The 15,271-nt window shown below is 31.6% G+C and overlaps 2 protein-coding genes across 2 annotated transcripts; both read right to left on the bottom strand.

The window, feature by feature from the left end:
* Window positions 1-1,078: 1,078 nt before the first annotated feature.
* LOC146540563 (luciferin 4-monooxygenase-like) lies at window positions 1,079-6,249 on the bottom strand. The gene is made up of 11 exons (XM_085202515.1): window positions 6,073-6,249; window positions 5,362-5,569; window positions 4,473-4,671; window positions 4,207-4,329; window positions 3,599-3,773; window positions 3,186-3,320; window positions 2,879-3,004; window positions 2,174-2,257; window positions 1,885-2,031; window positions 1,491-1,656; window positions 1,079-1,275 (listed from the first exon to the last, which is right to left on the bottom strand). Exons 1-11 carry the CDS (start codon window positions 6,220-6,222, stop codon window positions 1,148-1,150), a joined length of 1,641 nt encoding a protein of 546 aa, XP_085058641.1. The 5' UTR covers window positions 6,223-6,249; the 3' UTR covers window positions 1,079-1,147.
* A 1,111-nt stretch (window positions 6,250-7,360) lies between these two features.
* Window positions 7,361-14,470, bottom strand: LOC146540564 (luciferin 4-monooxygenase-like). The gene is made up of 11 exons (XM_085202519.1): window positions 13,240-14,470; window positions 12,475-12,682; window positions 11,958-12,156; window positions 11,724-11,846; window positions 11,248-11,422; window positions 10,582-10,716; window positions 9,893-10,018; window positions 9,307-9,390; window positions 9,046-9,192; window positions 8,708-8,873; window positions 7,361-8,509 (listed from the first exon to the last, which is right to left on the bottom strand). Exons 1-11 carry the CDS (start codon window positions 13,387-13,389, stop codon window positions 8,382-8,384), a joined length of 1,641 nt encoding a protein of 546 aa, XP_085058645.1. The 5' UTR covers window positions 13,390-14,470; the 3' UTR covers window positions 7,361-8,381.
* Between the last annotated feature and the right edge of the window lie 801 nt (window positions 14,471-15,271).

The raw sequence follows: 15,271 nt of genomic DNA on the forward strand, positions 1-15,271 counted from the left end.
GACACTTCTGTTTCACACTTTCCACCACATTCTAGAGGCGAGTTAAGTAGCGGAACTAACGCCACCCATTGCCTCGTTACCAAAGTAACGAAATGAAAATTTTAATATTTCATTAAATAATAATTCGGGAATCGAATCCAGAACCGTCGCGTATATGATCGAACGTCTTCGTATATTTTGATATTGTATAATTATATTTTTAATCCCAATATATCAGACGTACAGAAAAATTTTGTGAGATTGCTTTTAACAGCTTCTTTCTATTAAAAACAATTACTGAATTAAAATTATTTAAGTTAAGTATATTACAATAAACAAGAATTTATCAAAAATACTAATATTTAGTTAACACTTAAACTTACATTAGATATGTACTTAATACTACAAATGTATGTATATCGGGTTCAAGAAATTTCTTTGAAGTAATTCTATAAATAATGATATAATAAAGTAAATCTATCTATCTATGAGTATATTTACTATATCTATATATATCAAATCGAAAGGTCATTCACTCATCACGAAATCCCAGAAACTACATGTGCTAGGAATCTCAAATTTTGCATAGGAGTTATTTATAGGACGTAGGTGCTCGCTAAGACGGGAATTTGCAATATTCGACTTCCAAAGGGGTTGTTTTTGGGATCGAAAGTTTGTATGAAACTTCGTTACTACAAATGCTAGGAGTCTCAAATTTTGCATGGACGTCACTTATAGGACGTAGGTACTCGTGGAGACAGAAATTAATAATAACGTAGTTTTTGCAGGCGAAGCCGCGGGTGGGCCGCTAGTGAATTTTATATACGCGATATTACTATTTTCATATTATAAAATTGTCATCAGCTGAATTATTAAATTAAATGTTTGTTAATTATACTGATTCCGTTAATTTGCGAAATTAAGATAATTTACACTTCTTTCGGAATAAAATATAACAAGTCCTATAGACTTGTTATAATAAAAATGTTTATTTTCAACAGATTTATTGTTAAATTTCTTGTTGGCTGTATCATTAAGTTCATTTGTTGATTTAACACTGATTGCATAATGCATAAAGCTATTTCAATAAAAAAAAACATTTTTTATTTGAATTTGAATTTAATAAAATTTTACATAAATTCCACTAAACTTCCTTCAATATTGGGTTCTATTCTCTATTTGATGTCATTGCAAGCTTTTTTACTTTTGCTCTATCAATTTTCGACGTTGAAGTTGTTGAAATATCTGTGGCAAATATAACTCCGCCTCTCAATTGTTTTGCATCTGACAACGTATCTGAAAAAAAAATATATATTTTAATCAAAAATAGATATGAAATACAAGCGCGCCTTTGTAAAAACGCTTACAGCTTAATTATCTTACGTAAGTATTTTTGTTCATAACAATATTGATCACGATAATCTCTTACTAAACGACTGCTTGGTATCACGTGCATTTATGTCAACGAAACCCTTATTAAAAAAGATTTTCATTTTGACAATACAACTTACTTTTAACTAAATCTTTTATTTCTTGTGCGGTAACAACAGCTCCGTCACGAAGAACTACTACAGCGGCAGGTAATTCCCCAAAGATTGGGTCAGGGACAGCAGTCACGGCTACATTCAAAACTCCTGGATGCTCTAAAATAAGATCTTCAATTTCTATAGGATATACCTAAAACAAAATAAAAGAAAGTGGGGGATGTTAAAGTGCGGAAAGCGTCAATGGGAAACGGAGTGTTTTCAGTCGTTAAGATAAATGCATATTTTATTTATTATTAGTTTCTTGCTGTGTCCCGCACACAACAGGGTAGGTAGATCAAACCTAGTGTTAAGATACTCTATTCTCCATTTTATAAAATAATTTATTTCACCTTATTTAATAGGTGATATATATACATACTTGTCGATTGTTGTATTTTATTAATAACTTTAGACGATCTACGAAGTAGAAATTGCAGTTATGATCTCTGTAAAAGAGGTCACCAGTTTTGAACCATCCTTCTTCATCCAAATCTGTAGCATTCATATCAGAGTTGTCGTAGTATCCCTAATAAAAGATACAAAACACATTACTTTGATTATATTAAAATAATTTTAAAAATAAATATCCATTCATAAGGTAAGATTGATATAAATCCTGCGTAATAAGTCCTGCGTCATTAACTAAATTTGATGTCAATTTCAGGTACCTTCATAACACTTGGTCCTTTTAAAAGTAATTCTCCAGGCACATTTGGTTCAAATATTATTTTATTCGTATCTGGGTCGACTATCTAAAAGAAAAAAAATAATAAGAGATAAAAAGGATGAATTATAACTACAGAAACAGTTTATTAAACATCTTGTCTATTCTCATAGTCAACTGGAACCAGAATAAAATATTTCAAATGATGGCAACCTCTGCTAGCGCCACTTATTTTCCAGTCAACCTTATGTGTTATAGTATTGAGAAAAAAGTAAGCTTTGATTTGGCATATAAATCACGAAAAAACACATTAGTGCAAATTATTAATATTAGGTGACCTGTTTAAACCATGCAACCCTGAGTTTGCGGCAGACTGAGAGCTGGCAACCATTGTTTTCCAATTCCTTATGGGATTCACATAAAATCATATGAGTGCATTTTTTTATAAAAACGCATTACGAAAAATTTTTATTAAAGGTAATTGCGGTAGGATTCTTCTAGGCAACCCAAGTGTAAACTATTCTACTATCATGTATTATTTTAAAAATAAGTTTCATTAAAAAAACAGATTCCTGCAGGTTTAAACACACTCTACACTGTGATAGTGTAATTAATGGCATAATTATAATGTATTTTATATTATGTTTTGTGTATATTATCATTTTTTAAAATACAAAATAGAAATAAATAAATATTATAGTTTTCTTACTTTACATTCTAGATGGTTATGCGGCATACCAATAGAGCCTGGAGGCGCGAACATATCGTTGTTGAATAATCCTGAAATTTCGGTCATTCCATAGCCAATTTTCACATCACAGTGTGGGGCGAATTTCTGAAATTTATCGAATATAATATAGAAAGCTAAATAATATTATGCTGATATAATATATCTGTATCAGAATTTAAAATCATTGAAAAAAAATTTTCACTGTATAAATTTATTTTTAGAAAATAATTCTTCAGGGAAAGTGCTTCTTATGTGTTCAAATAATATGTAACTAAAATGTTTTTACCTTAAGCTTCTCTAGGAGTTTCTTAGAAGCGGCGCTACCAGCTATGAAGCAGAGTTGAAGCGACGATATATCGAAATGTATGTCCGATTTAAGTAACGAATTTAAAAATGGTGGACTCATAATTGTGAAATGTGGCTGAAATGAAGATGTTACATTCAATATTAAAATTAGTGGAACAAAAGAAAACTTTTATAATTCCAACTGTATATGCCGGTGACTTGAACATCAATATTTGGACAACATTTTCTTTTAACTCCATTAGTGCGGTGGTAGAAAAGAAATATTGATCTCGTTATTTGGTTGTCCAATATTACCGAAAGTACTTCTTGAAAGATAATTTTGCTCAGAGCCAAAAATATCATCTTTTTTTATTAGCTAACAAGACAAAGAATAAAGGATATTTTCTTAGTTACCTTATATTTTTTAAATAACATAGAAACATGTGTTAAAGTAGTTGGAGCTGAAGTCTGTAATCTCGTGTATTTCATGATAGGCGATAATATGTTTTGAAACATTGCACCTATCCAATGAATAGGAGATATAACGAGACCAACTTCAAAGGGCGTCGGAAATTTTAGTCGGCTACATCTGAAATTTGATCAGGCTTAAATAAATAAGATTCTTGATATTCAAGATCACATCATTAACGTAATTAAAAATCAATTGAGAGCTGTTATTTTATTTACCAAGAAAATAAGATGTTTTGCAAATAAATAAGACTAATTATTTTAAGGTCAATGAGTAAAAATTTAATGTTCAACTAATTCAATGATAACTTGATATTCCAAAAAAAAATATAATTTTTTATTGAAATTTTCCGCTTGAATTTAAGGCACGTGAATAGAGTGGCGAAACTTTACGCCGTCCTTTAATTTTCTAGAAGAGAGGAATAAAAATATTTCGTTTTTCCAAGTGAGGATAGAACCCACAGCAATCATGTTTGCAGTCGAACTAAAGTAATCTTTGAAAATGATTTATCTATATTATAATTGAATATAATTTATCTATTTATTTATATTACACTATATAGGGAAATCCGATATATATATTCTTGTGCGTCAGTGGTGTTAATTTTGGCATTCCTGTTGAGCCACTTGTCAAGATTAGAAGAGCGTTGGTTGATGATGGGTCGAGATCGGCAGGTCTGCAAAAAATAAATATAGACTAATTTATTAATTCGAAAAATCTAAATATAAATTGAAACTATACATAATAATTGAATATAGAAATATTTCTATTCTTTTCATAAGAAAATATAATTGTTGTCTTTTTACTTTTCATACTTACTTGTAATCTTCTACTGGAGTATCATCAGTGTATTTATTTCTAAATTCTGCGAAACATAGATGCCCTTCGTTTTCGCTAAATGTAATAATAGCCGTCGATAAATGTAACATTTCTAAAGACTCTGTAATCTTTTTGACGCAGGAGTTCTCACAAAATATTATTTTGGGAACAACACATTTCAGCATATGTCGAAGTTCACCTAAAATTAATATTTCTTTAGCTTCATTCTACACCGCGCACAAAACGCGCTGGAAAAGTAGTATTAGGGACTCCGTTCCCATTAAGACACATCCATTAACCATTTTCCAACGATTTCCGGAAACATTTGGAGTGTTGAGTGGTGTAACTCAATGCCGAGCTTTGCTTCGTTACAAGAGCGTGGAAATAAAATTTTTAAATATTTCATTGCCCCGAAAGGAAATTGAAGCCACGACCGCCACGTTTACATGAGTCCCTGAGCTACGCTACAAATTAACGCTAATAATAATAATTAAATAATATGTATCTCATACTGGTGCATGTGACCGAGTTGACGATCAGACCCACTAATTCATCTACAAGTCCGATCGTCGCTGGAGGAAAATTATTTTCATTTCCCTATTAATAACACAGAAATAGACAATCTTGAAAACGTCTTTCTGCCTTCGCACCCGTTATGCGAAATAAGGCATTATTAAGCTACAAAATCACTAAATTTAAATTCGTTTCAGTACTTCTGATGACTATTAATGGAGTTTAATAGGTATCGTACTAGTGTCTAAATTTTTCGGTAGTCGGCTATGCTATTTTTGATTGGATTTTGTTTGAAATGTGATAAAAAATATATCTGTTAGTTAATTTTCAAAAAGTATTTTAAACTTAAAAACTTCTTAATATATGACATACTAACTGTTAGTAGCATTTATATCAATTCCCACAACGGTTACTCCCAAATACAAGGCGGCATACATTGGGATTGTAATATCAAGGTGGTTGGGTCCCATTAAAATCATCACATCATGTTGTTTCAAGCCCAATTTGCTTAGAGCTTTTGCACAGCTTATGGATCTGTGCATCACTGATTTAAATGTCTCTTTTTCACCGGTAGCTCCATCTATCTGTTATTTATATATTTAAAAAGATTATTATATTATCGTCACTACATCACTATATATCGCATGTCGCATCGTGTTGTCTATTCACGACAGACGTAAAACACTACTGCATGGATTTTCATGCTGTTTTCACTTATAGACTACCTATTAGCAACAAATGACGGAGGATTTTTTCTAATACTAGATTTTTTTGTTTCACGCTGTATTCCTCACCTATCCGGGTAGAGCACTCTATGTTTGGAAATTCCGTTCCCTATTGAGACACTTCTGTTCCCTAAATTCAGCCGAGTCCTTGTGACATTGCGTATTGAGTGGCATAATTCAACATGTTGTTTTACCTCGTTACCAGAGCGAGGAGATGAAAAGATTAAATATTTCGTTCTTGCAAGTGGGAATCGAACCCACGACTTTCGCGATTATGGTCGAAATGACAGATGATGATGATGATGATGATGAAAATTACGACCACTTTTATGGTTGAATCTTATACAAATCATGATAGCTACCTGCATTATCATATCAGGAACATCTTTTAAGCACTGGAGTATTATTTTGCCGAGATGATATCTGTCGTTAGGATTCCCAGTTTGGGCGACGACTCGCGATGTTAACTCGTGGAGGTACCACCACACTGCATCAGATGTTCCGGAACCCATTGCTAATTATGACTAGAAAATACAGACACATATATTAAAGTAATGTTTGTATACAATAATAATTATGTACTGGTAGGTACGAACCCTAATATTTTAATAGTAATAAATATATCAATTTTGGTCCTATACTGAACTGAACTGCCAAACGCAATTTAATGAATTTAATCATTGAAAAGCGTTTGCTTTTATATTTTCTATATATAATATATTGTAATAGTACATTTATAGGCCGATAGTACTAATATATGTAATATTATATACTAGTGGTTTCCACGCGACTTCGCCAGCTTGTTATATAAACATTAGTTTAATATGATTTTAGTATATTTAGGGAACATTCGTTATTTTTTTTATGTTCACCTATACTCTTCTTCTTCTAGTCTTTAATTATTTGATTTTCCATTAGTCGTATTTGATAGAAAAATGTTTAGTATTCTATTAATTTCAAATCTATCTAGGTAGGCGTTGGGTACGCGCTGTCCCACGTAAATTGATAAAAATAAAAGTATATACGTTGTTCTAAAACTTAAAGAAGGCGATCTTTCACTGAAAGTTGCATAAAAATCGGTTTAGCTGTTCTAAAGATTAGCTCGAACCAACAGAAGGATAGACAAAGAATTAAAATGTTATGTTTGTGTTTTACTATCTTGTAAATAATTGAATATTATTTACTTGAAAAAGCGCGGTTAGGTTTATTGACATCACAGACAGGCATTTCAATTTTATTTATATGTATCGATTGTAATTGTAATTTAAGCGATACATAATGATAGCTTTGAGTCGTATCAGTAGTCAGCACGTGCATATATTATAGCAGCGAATATTAATAGCAAATTAATAAGTTAAAATTAAAAATTTAAAATTATAGGCGACACTTGCAAATTTTGATATAATACTGAGGCTAGCAAATGTAATAAGAATATTTCACTTCCAACCTGTAGTTCTAGTTATTGGCAGCATTCAGCCAAGCTTTAGCATTAACAGCGGTTGTGGGTTAGATATCCACTCGATTACTTGTTATAGCATTGTATTCTCTAGATTGTATTGATTAGCTGATAGCTATGTCTGTAGTGTTTAGTTAAAATAAAACAAAAACCTTGTATTCTCTATGCCTGCCTTGCTGGAATGCATCAACCAAAAAATTATGTATAATTTTATTATCAGTACAGTTCAACAACCGAGAAATAAATTTGAAAAAACAATTTTTAATTTATGTAAGTCACTCTTTAATTAAGTAATTGATAATTTCTGCCATTACTGTTAATTATTTAATATAATTATGCCTTTTATTTTATAATACTATTTATATTTCACTAAAGGGAATAAAAATTCGATTAAATGTTTTTTGGGTAAAGATTACTAAAGCATGACGCCATGTATCAGGGAACTTACTGGAGGAAAGGAAGAAGTTAAGGATATGACAATAGACAGGAAGAACTGCATTAAAAGAAAATATTCGTAGCCTTTTCATCCTTCGGCCTTCACGAGATTGTCATTATCTGGGATAGTAATGTCCACAATTACTACGCAGCGTGCCACTCGGTCTTCTAGTTTTATACTAGGTCTATTCCCAACAATGTACTTGTCAATAATAATAGACCAATCCCAGTACAGCAATTATACAGTGACTAAGGTCTTCATGGCAAGTAGTATCCGATTTATTGGCTATTATTGCTTACGGACTTTTGTCGATGTGATAGGCGTGAAAAGGAATTATAAAGTAACGACAGTAAAAGCAGGGTTTTTACTTTAATGTTGTCGTTTATCTTATTAATATTCGTAAATAATTTATTTAGTGAGTATAAATTCGTGTAGTTACTTAAGATTAATTTATGGTGAGTGCGCCTTTCGTATTGTTTCGTTTTAGTAGGGCTCCAAAGTCAATCAGCAAACTAATCCATGGAAAAATATAGTTACGACGAGAATATCTGTAAGCCTTGTTACATCTGTTCTGTAGTGTTTTTTACTTTTGAAAATTTGCATCCTTAGGATTTATCTGGATTTAGACTCTTTGGAAGTCCAATTGATAGGTTGTTTTATATTCATATGATGACTCAATACTGCTGGCAAACAAATAGATATTTCAATAAAAAATAACAATCAGATTTTACATTAAATAAATTTGAAATTTTATTTCATTTTCTTCAATATTGAGTTTCTTAATCTCTACTTGAAGTCATTGCAAGTCTTTTTAGTTTTAATCTATCAATTTTTGACGTTGAAGTTGTTGGAAGTTCTGATACAAAGAGAACTCCGCCTCTCAATTGCTTTACGTCTGACAGGGTGTCTGGAAAGAATTGAAATTAATTAATGAATGCAAAATTAAAGAATGAGAGAAGAAATAAAGCTTACAAAATCACTATTTTCCAAAACGATAGTCTACTATTAATAAACTTCTAATATAAGCATAACAATTTACAAATATCAAATCGTGATCAAATATATCTTATTAAAACATATTTTCATTTAATCGAAAAACACTTACTTTTAACTAAATCTTTGATTTCTTGTGCGGTAACGACAGCTCCATCGCGAAGAACTACAACAGCGACGGGTAAATCCCCACAGGTTGGGTCAGGGACAGCAGTCACGGCTACATTCAAGACTCCTGGATGTTCTAAAATGACATCTTCAATTTCTACAGGAAATACCTTAAATCAAATATCGCTATTTTATCTACATTAAATATACCAGTTGATTTTATATAAGTGTAGTTAATAGATGTGCCTGTAACATTTTATTGCATACATAAAGAGACAAAAAGAATGTAAGTAAAAGTCAATTGTGAATTTATTTGATAAAATAAATAAAGAAAAAAATTACTGGATGATTATTGTATTTAAGTAATAACTTAAGGCGATCCATGAAGTAAAAGTTGTAATTAGGATCTCTATAAACGAGGTCCCCAGTTTTAAACCATCCATCTTCATCCAAAGCTGTGGCATTCATATCGGGGTTGTTGTAATACCCCTAAAATAAAGATATCCAACTTTATATTAATTATATTAAAATAATTTAATAATTAAATATCCATTATTCTGGTGTTAAGTTAATAAATTAATTATATTCATTAATTTCAAGTACCTTAGTAATGCTTGGTCCTTTTAAAAATAATTCTCCGGGCAAATTTGGTTCAGATATTGTTTCATTTGTTTCTGGATCAACTATCTAAAAGAATATATCTATATCATTCATAAAGTATAGATTCATAAAATATAATGAAAACAAAAAAAATAAAACATAATGTTCTAAATATTGAAATACTTAGCAAAAACTACTAAATATTAATGAGATCCCAGCCCTCTCATATTAGGTGAATAGATATGTTCAGATTGGTCTAACACAGGACATCAAAATAAAATCTTTTCTTATTTATACTGTATTTAAATCAGCTTCACGCTGTATCCCGCACAAAGCAGGGTAGGCAAAGGGAACCTAGTGTAACACTTCGTTTCCCACTTTCTGCCGAATTCTGGAGGCATTGCATGTTGGGTGGCAGAACTCAACGCTGTGCTTTGCCTCGATACAGAGGAAAGAAATGGAAATATAAACGTAAATAAATATTTCACTTCCTCGAGTGGGGATCGAACCTATAACCCTTGTGACGCTGCGCCACGACGGCCTCAAATTAGAACAAAAATGATAGAAATATTAATTTCTGTGTCCTTACCTTCCATTGTAGATGATTAAGGGGCAATCCAATAGAGCCTAGAGGCGAGAACTTATCCACATTGAATAATCCTGAAATTTCGCTCATTCCGTAGGCAATTTTCACATCACAGTGTGGGGCGGCTTTCTGATAAATTTATACTAATACAATATAAAAAGTCTAACCATACTGATATCGCTTCCATTTAGACTTTTGACAATTCAAGATTATTCAAAAAGGTGTAAGTTTCTATCTTCTATATATATAAAATCGAAAGGTCACTCACTCATCACGAAATCTCAGAAACTACATGTGCTAGGAATCTCAAATTTTGCATAGGAGTTACTTATAGGACGTAGGTGCTCGCTAAGACGGGAATTTGCAATATTCGATTTCTAAGGGGTTGTTTTTGGGGTCGAAAGTATGTATGAAACTTCGTTACTACAAATGCTAGGAGTCTCAAATTGCATTGCAATTGCATAGACGTCACTAGGACGTAGTCATGGAGACAGAAATTAATAATAACATAGTTCACGCGGGTGAAACCGCGAGCGGGCCGCTAGTGTTATATAAAGGAAAATTACACTAGATTTTTAACTGTTTTAAAAAAAGATACAGATTACAATTATATATTTGAACAAAAAAAGACTGGAGAGAGAGAGAGAGAGAGGAAACTGATATAGTATCCAGTAATATAAAATATATTTTACCTTAACCTCCTCAAGGAGTTTCTTAGAAACGGCGCTACCCAGTATAAAGCAGCATTGAAGCGACGATATATCGGACTGTATGTCCGATTTAAGTAACGATATCATAAATGGTGGGCTCATCATTGTAAAATGTGGCTGAAATGTGAATAACATATAGTTCTATATTTTACTTTTCTTAGCTTCACGCTGCATCCCGCCCATGGTATTCTAGGCGTAGGGAACCTGGGAACTTTGTGTTAAAACACTCCATTGCTATTAAGACTTCCCCGTTTCCGACTTTGTCGCCGAATTTAGGAGGTATTGCGTGGCAGTTTCTTCTTTTTGTTTCTTCGCTCTGGTTTCGAGGCAAGGCCACTCAACACGTAATGCCTCCAGAATTCGGCTTAAAGTGGGGAACGGAACAAGGTTCCCTCTGCCTACCCTGCTGTGTGCGGGGTACAGCGAGAGGCTGATTTATTAATTTTTCTACGCATAATTGTCACATTTCATGATCATAAGAAAACAACACGTGGGTGAAGTTAAATTTCTTAAAATTACATATAAACTATTCATAATTCGATTTAGAATCTTCAGTCAATACTAAAGAAGTAAAAACGAATTCCAAATTGTAACATATTACTACTAATATGATAAGGGGGCAAAAATATATATATATTTCCTAGTTACCTTATATTTGATAAATAACATAGAAACATGCGTTACAGTAAGTGGAGCTGAAGTCTGTAGCCTCGTGTATTTCATAATAGGCGATAATATGTTCTGGAACATTGCACCCGTCCAGTGAATAGGAGATAGAACCAGACCGATTTCAAAGGGCGTTGGAAATTTCAATTGGCTGGATCTGAAATGGAAACCGACTTTTTTCTTAGGCTTTTTATTAATTAATTATTTTAAGCTCAATAGGTAAAAATTTCAATGCTTATTAATACAAATAGCTATGAATCTTAGAAAATTTCTGGTATAAATCTTATTTATATTGTATGTTAATAGTTTTTCTTGCTCCAAGTTTTATTCTCAAAGATATACTTTGCCTTAACAGATGGAAGAAATGAAAATAATTCATACGTACGATTGGAGACAGAACCCATCAAAAATATTTAATATATTGTAACTATATGATAAAATTATTTATTTTATATTACACTAAGTAAGGAAAACCGACAAATATGTTTTCGTGCGTCAGTGCTGCTAGTTTTGGCATTCCTGTAGACCCGCTTGTTAAGACTAGGAGGGCGTTAGTTATAGTTGGATCGAAATCGACAGGTCTGCAAAAAGAATATTTAATTAAATTAGGCAATTTGTAACTGGAAAATTATTCAAATTAATAAAAAAAATATGAAGTAGGTATATTATGTCTTTTTATTTTTCATACTTACTTGTAATTTTCTACTGGACTATCATCACTATATTTATCCATAAATTCCGAAATACATAGATGTGCTTCGTTTTCACTAAATGTAATAATATTCGTCGATAAATTTAAAATTTGTAAAGCCTCTGTAATATTTGTGACGCATGAATTCTCACAGAAGACGATTTCGGGAACAACAAATTTCAGTATATGTCGGAGTTCACCTAAAATTTACATTAATAATAAAACAATATAAGTAGTTATCGTCAATCGAGGAAAATTATTACCATTTCCCCGTTCGGGATGTAACGCCACTCAATGTATTTTCTTGAAGCGGTAAATGTAGTGACATGACACTAGGTTCCAAAAATAACTTATACTGTACTATTTACCTGCATCTAATTAAAAATTCAGTTCTACTATACTTTTTAGTTTAGACTTTGTCTCCAATAACATCATAATAAAAGAAATTGTACTATATTTGTAGATTAATTAAAAAAATATATAAACATAACTTTTAGCTTTTCATTTACCATACTTACTGACACGGTAGTTTACATCAAATCCCACGACGGTTACTCCCAAATATAGGGCGGCATACATCGGGATTGTAATGTCAAGGTAGTTGGGTCCCATTAATACGATCACATCATGTTGCTTCAAGCCCAGTTTGCTTAGAGCTTTTGCACAGCGGATGGATCTGTGCATTACTGATCTAAATGTCTCTTTTTCACCAGTAGCTCCATCTATCTATATTTTAAATACTTAAAAACATTAATAAATATAAAAGCTAAGAATAACATGAAATTCAAACACTCACACATACACACATACAATTTAATTTAATTAGAATTTATTTTTAATCTCTTCTCTGTATACAATAAAAGGATAGAAAAGTCAATTCTATACATAGAAGAATTAAAAAAATTAAGTACAGAACCAAGAAAAACCACTCAGCAGAATTTTTGTTGAGTTCCATAATTCAAAAACCAATGGCCCCAGATTTTGTCAGAAATTGGAGAAAGGAAGTGTCTTGTCTTGTTGCTGTACACTTGGTTTTCAGGTTCCCTCTGCCTACAATGCTGTGTGCGGAAAATTGAAGAAAAAAAAAACAATTTCACACATTACCTAGTAGCTGAACATTTAATTTGTTTATCTTCAATTTCCGTACAGTTAAAACTTCACGCTCAACACCACTCAACATGGAATGTCTCGACAATTCGGCAAGAAATGAGGAACGGAGTATCTCTAAGCGCTAGGTTCCCTCTGGCTACTATGCGGGAAAATTAAAAAAAAATGATAAGTACCTGCATTATCATATCAGGAACATCTTTGAAGCACTGAAGTATTATTTTTCCTAGATGATATCTGTCATTAGGATTCCCAGTTTGGGCGACGACTCGCGATGTTAACTCGTGGAGGTACCACCATACCGCATCAGATGTCCCAGAAACCATTGCTAATTAACTTTGGAATTTTATTTGACACTTTCAAAAATTTGCCTAAAATATATGCCCTTGCCTAATATCAACAAATTACACAAAATTAATAAAAAAGAAAGTAACGAAATATATGTAATTTTTTTTTTATAAATAATATTTTAGTTGCTATTTGCGAGCTAGTTGCGAATTGAAATGCTCATATAATTCATCTAAGATACGTACCCTAATACTTTAATAGCAACAAATAATATATTTAATATTATATTTGTGGCCTATACCGAAAAACTTCCTCCAACCTGACCAAAAAAACCTGGCTCCTTGTAAAACATTTTATTTTTTTAAGTACCTACGTACCGAATCGCTAAAATCAAAGTTTTGATAGCTAAGTAATAAGCTTTTTATAATTTTTAAATTGTAGGTAACCTTTAACAATACTGATATAATGGTGAATATCATATATTGCGTGTTTTATTTCGAAATTTACCAGCTTTTACTCCTGACTTCGCTCTTGTGGACAAATGGAAATAGCTAAGTCTTGTTTGTAACACTAAATTAACTGAAATAATTTAATTTATATGTATAGGTAACCTACAGGTACCCTATAATATCGAAGTACAATTAAAAAAACACTTATCATATTTTTTGAGAATTTCATCAGAACTAATCTATATATATAAAATCGAAAGGTCACTCACTCATCACGAAATCTCAGAAACTACATGTGCTAGGAGTCTGAAATTTTGCATAGGAGTTACTTATAGGACGTAGGTGCTCGCTAAGACGGGAATTTGTAATATTCGACTTCTAAGCGGTTGTTTTTGGGGTTGAAAGTTTGTATGAAACTTCGTTACTAATGACATTTGTCTTTGTCATTCGTTACTAAATGCTAGGAGTCTCAAATTTTGCACAGACGTCACTAGGACGTAGCCATGGAGACAGAAATTAATAATAACATAATTCACGCGCGTAAAACCGCGAGCGGGCCGCTAGTGTGATATAAGCGTGTAGTTAAAGTGCTATAGATAAACTCAAAAATTACTAAACCGATTTTGATTAAGTTTAATATAATAACATAGACTATGTTTTCAGTTAAAAAACATAGTCAAAATTAAATTTAAAAAACCGTGAGGTTTATTTCTAAAAATACTGTGAACCCAAAAACAACAACAAAAACTTAAAATATTCATGTTTTTACATAATAAAATTCTTGCACTTTGCATCAACCGTAAGCGGATATAACACCGCGTGACGGCATTAGCGGGCGAAGGCATTTGAAAAAAACTTTAGATTCACTCACTTGGTTTTGAATTTCAATTCACTTTGGAAATGCTGATCCGATTTTGATAAAAATATAAACAATTATTATTTGTGCAATAATTAATGTTCTCTATGCCTACCTTGCTATATGCAGGAGGGAAGTAAAATGCACGAAACATATATACACAAAAAGTCTGTAAAAATATGCACAATTTTATTATCATTACAGTTCAATAACCGACAAATAAATTAATGATAAATGATTTCAAAAAATAAAAAAGTCGCGCAGGAAGTACACCAACTTGTTAATAAAGCCTATATGTAAAATTTGAGTTTTTAATTTTATTTCGAGGAAATTTTTATAGTTCACCATTTAATTAAAATTAAAACCAATGTGGAACTAAATTAAGCACTCAAATTATGTATATTTTTTTTTTCTTATTTTCTTATGTGGCCCAAAGTATCGAAAATCAATCAATTCAATAAGATTTAATTGAAATGTTTTTTAAAACAATCCCAAAAGGCTATAAAATACATAAAAGACTTAAGATTTCAGAAAGATTTCAGAGTCTCGTAATAAAATGAATGATTTGAAAGTGGAAGTTGAAGTTGAAAATAAAAAAGGAAACAATATATTCTC

This window comes from Heliconius melpomene, chromosome 2 (assembly GCF_056956725.1).
Source record: "Heliconius melpomene rosina isolate 202511_hmr_F chromosome 2, ASM5695672v1, whole genome shotgun sequence".
Taxonomy (NCBI): domain Eukaryota; kingdom Metazoa; phylum Arthropoda; class Insecta; order Lepidoptera; family Nymphalidae; genus Heliconius; species Heliconius melpomene.

Excerpts from the sequence above, each read along its gene's own strand:
- LOC146540563 (XM_085202515.1), bottom strand. The coding sequence starts at position 6,222 with ATGGGTTCCGGAACATCTGATGCAGTGTGGTGGTACCTCCACGAGTTA. Across the intron at positions 4,330-4,472 it reads ACTCCAGTAGAAGATTACAA|ACCTGCCGATCTCGACCCAT; the intron begins GTAAGTATGAAA and ends TATTTTTTGCAG. Across the intron at positions 3,005-3,185 it reads AACTCCTAGAGAAGCTTAAG|AAATTCGCCCCACACTGTGA; the intron begins GTAAAAACATTT and ends GATAAATTTCAG.
- LOC146540564 (XM_085202519.1), bottom strand. The coding sequence starts at position 13,389 with ATGGTTTCTGGGACATCTGATGCGGTATGGTGGTACCTCCACGAGTTA. Across the intron at positions 12,683-13,239 it reads TTCCTGATATGATAATGCAG|ATAGATGGAGCTACTGGTGA; the intron begins GTACTTATCATT and ends TTTAAAATATAG. Across the intron at positions 12,157-12,474 it reads TGATGTAAACTACCGTGTCA|GTGAACTCCGACATATACTG; the intron begins GTAAGTATGGTA and ends TGTAAATTTTAG.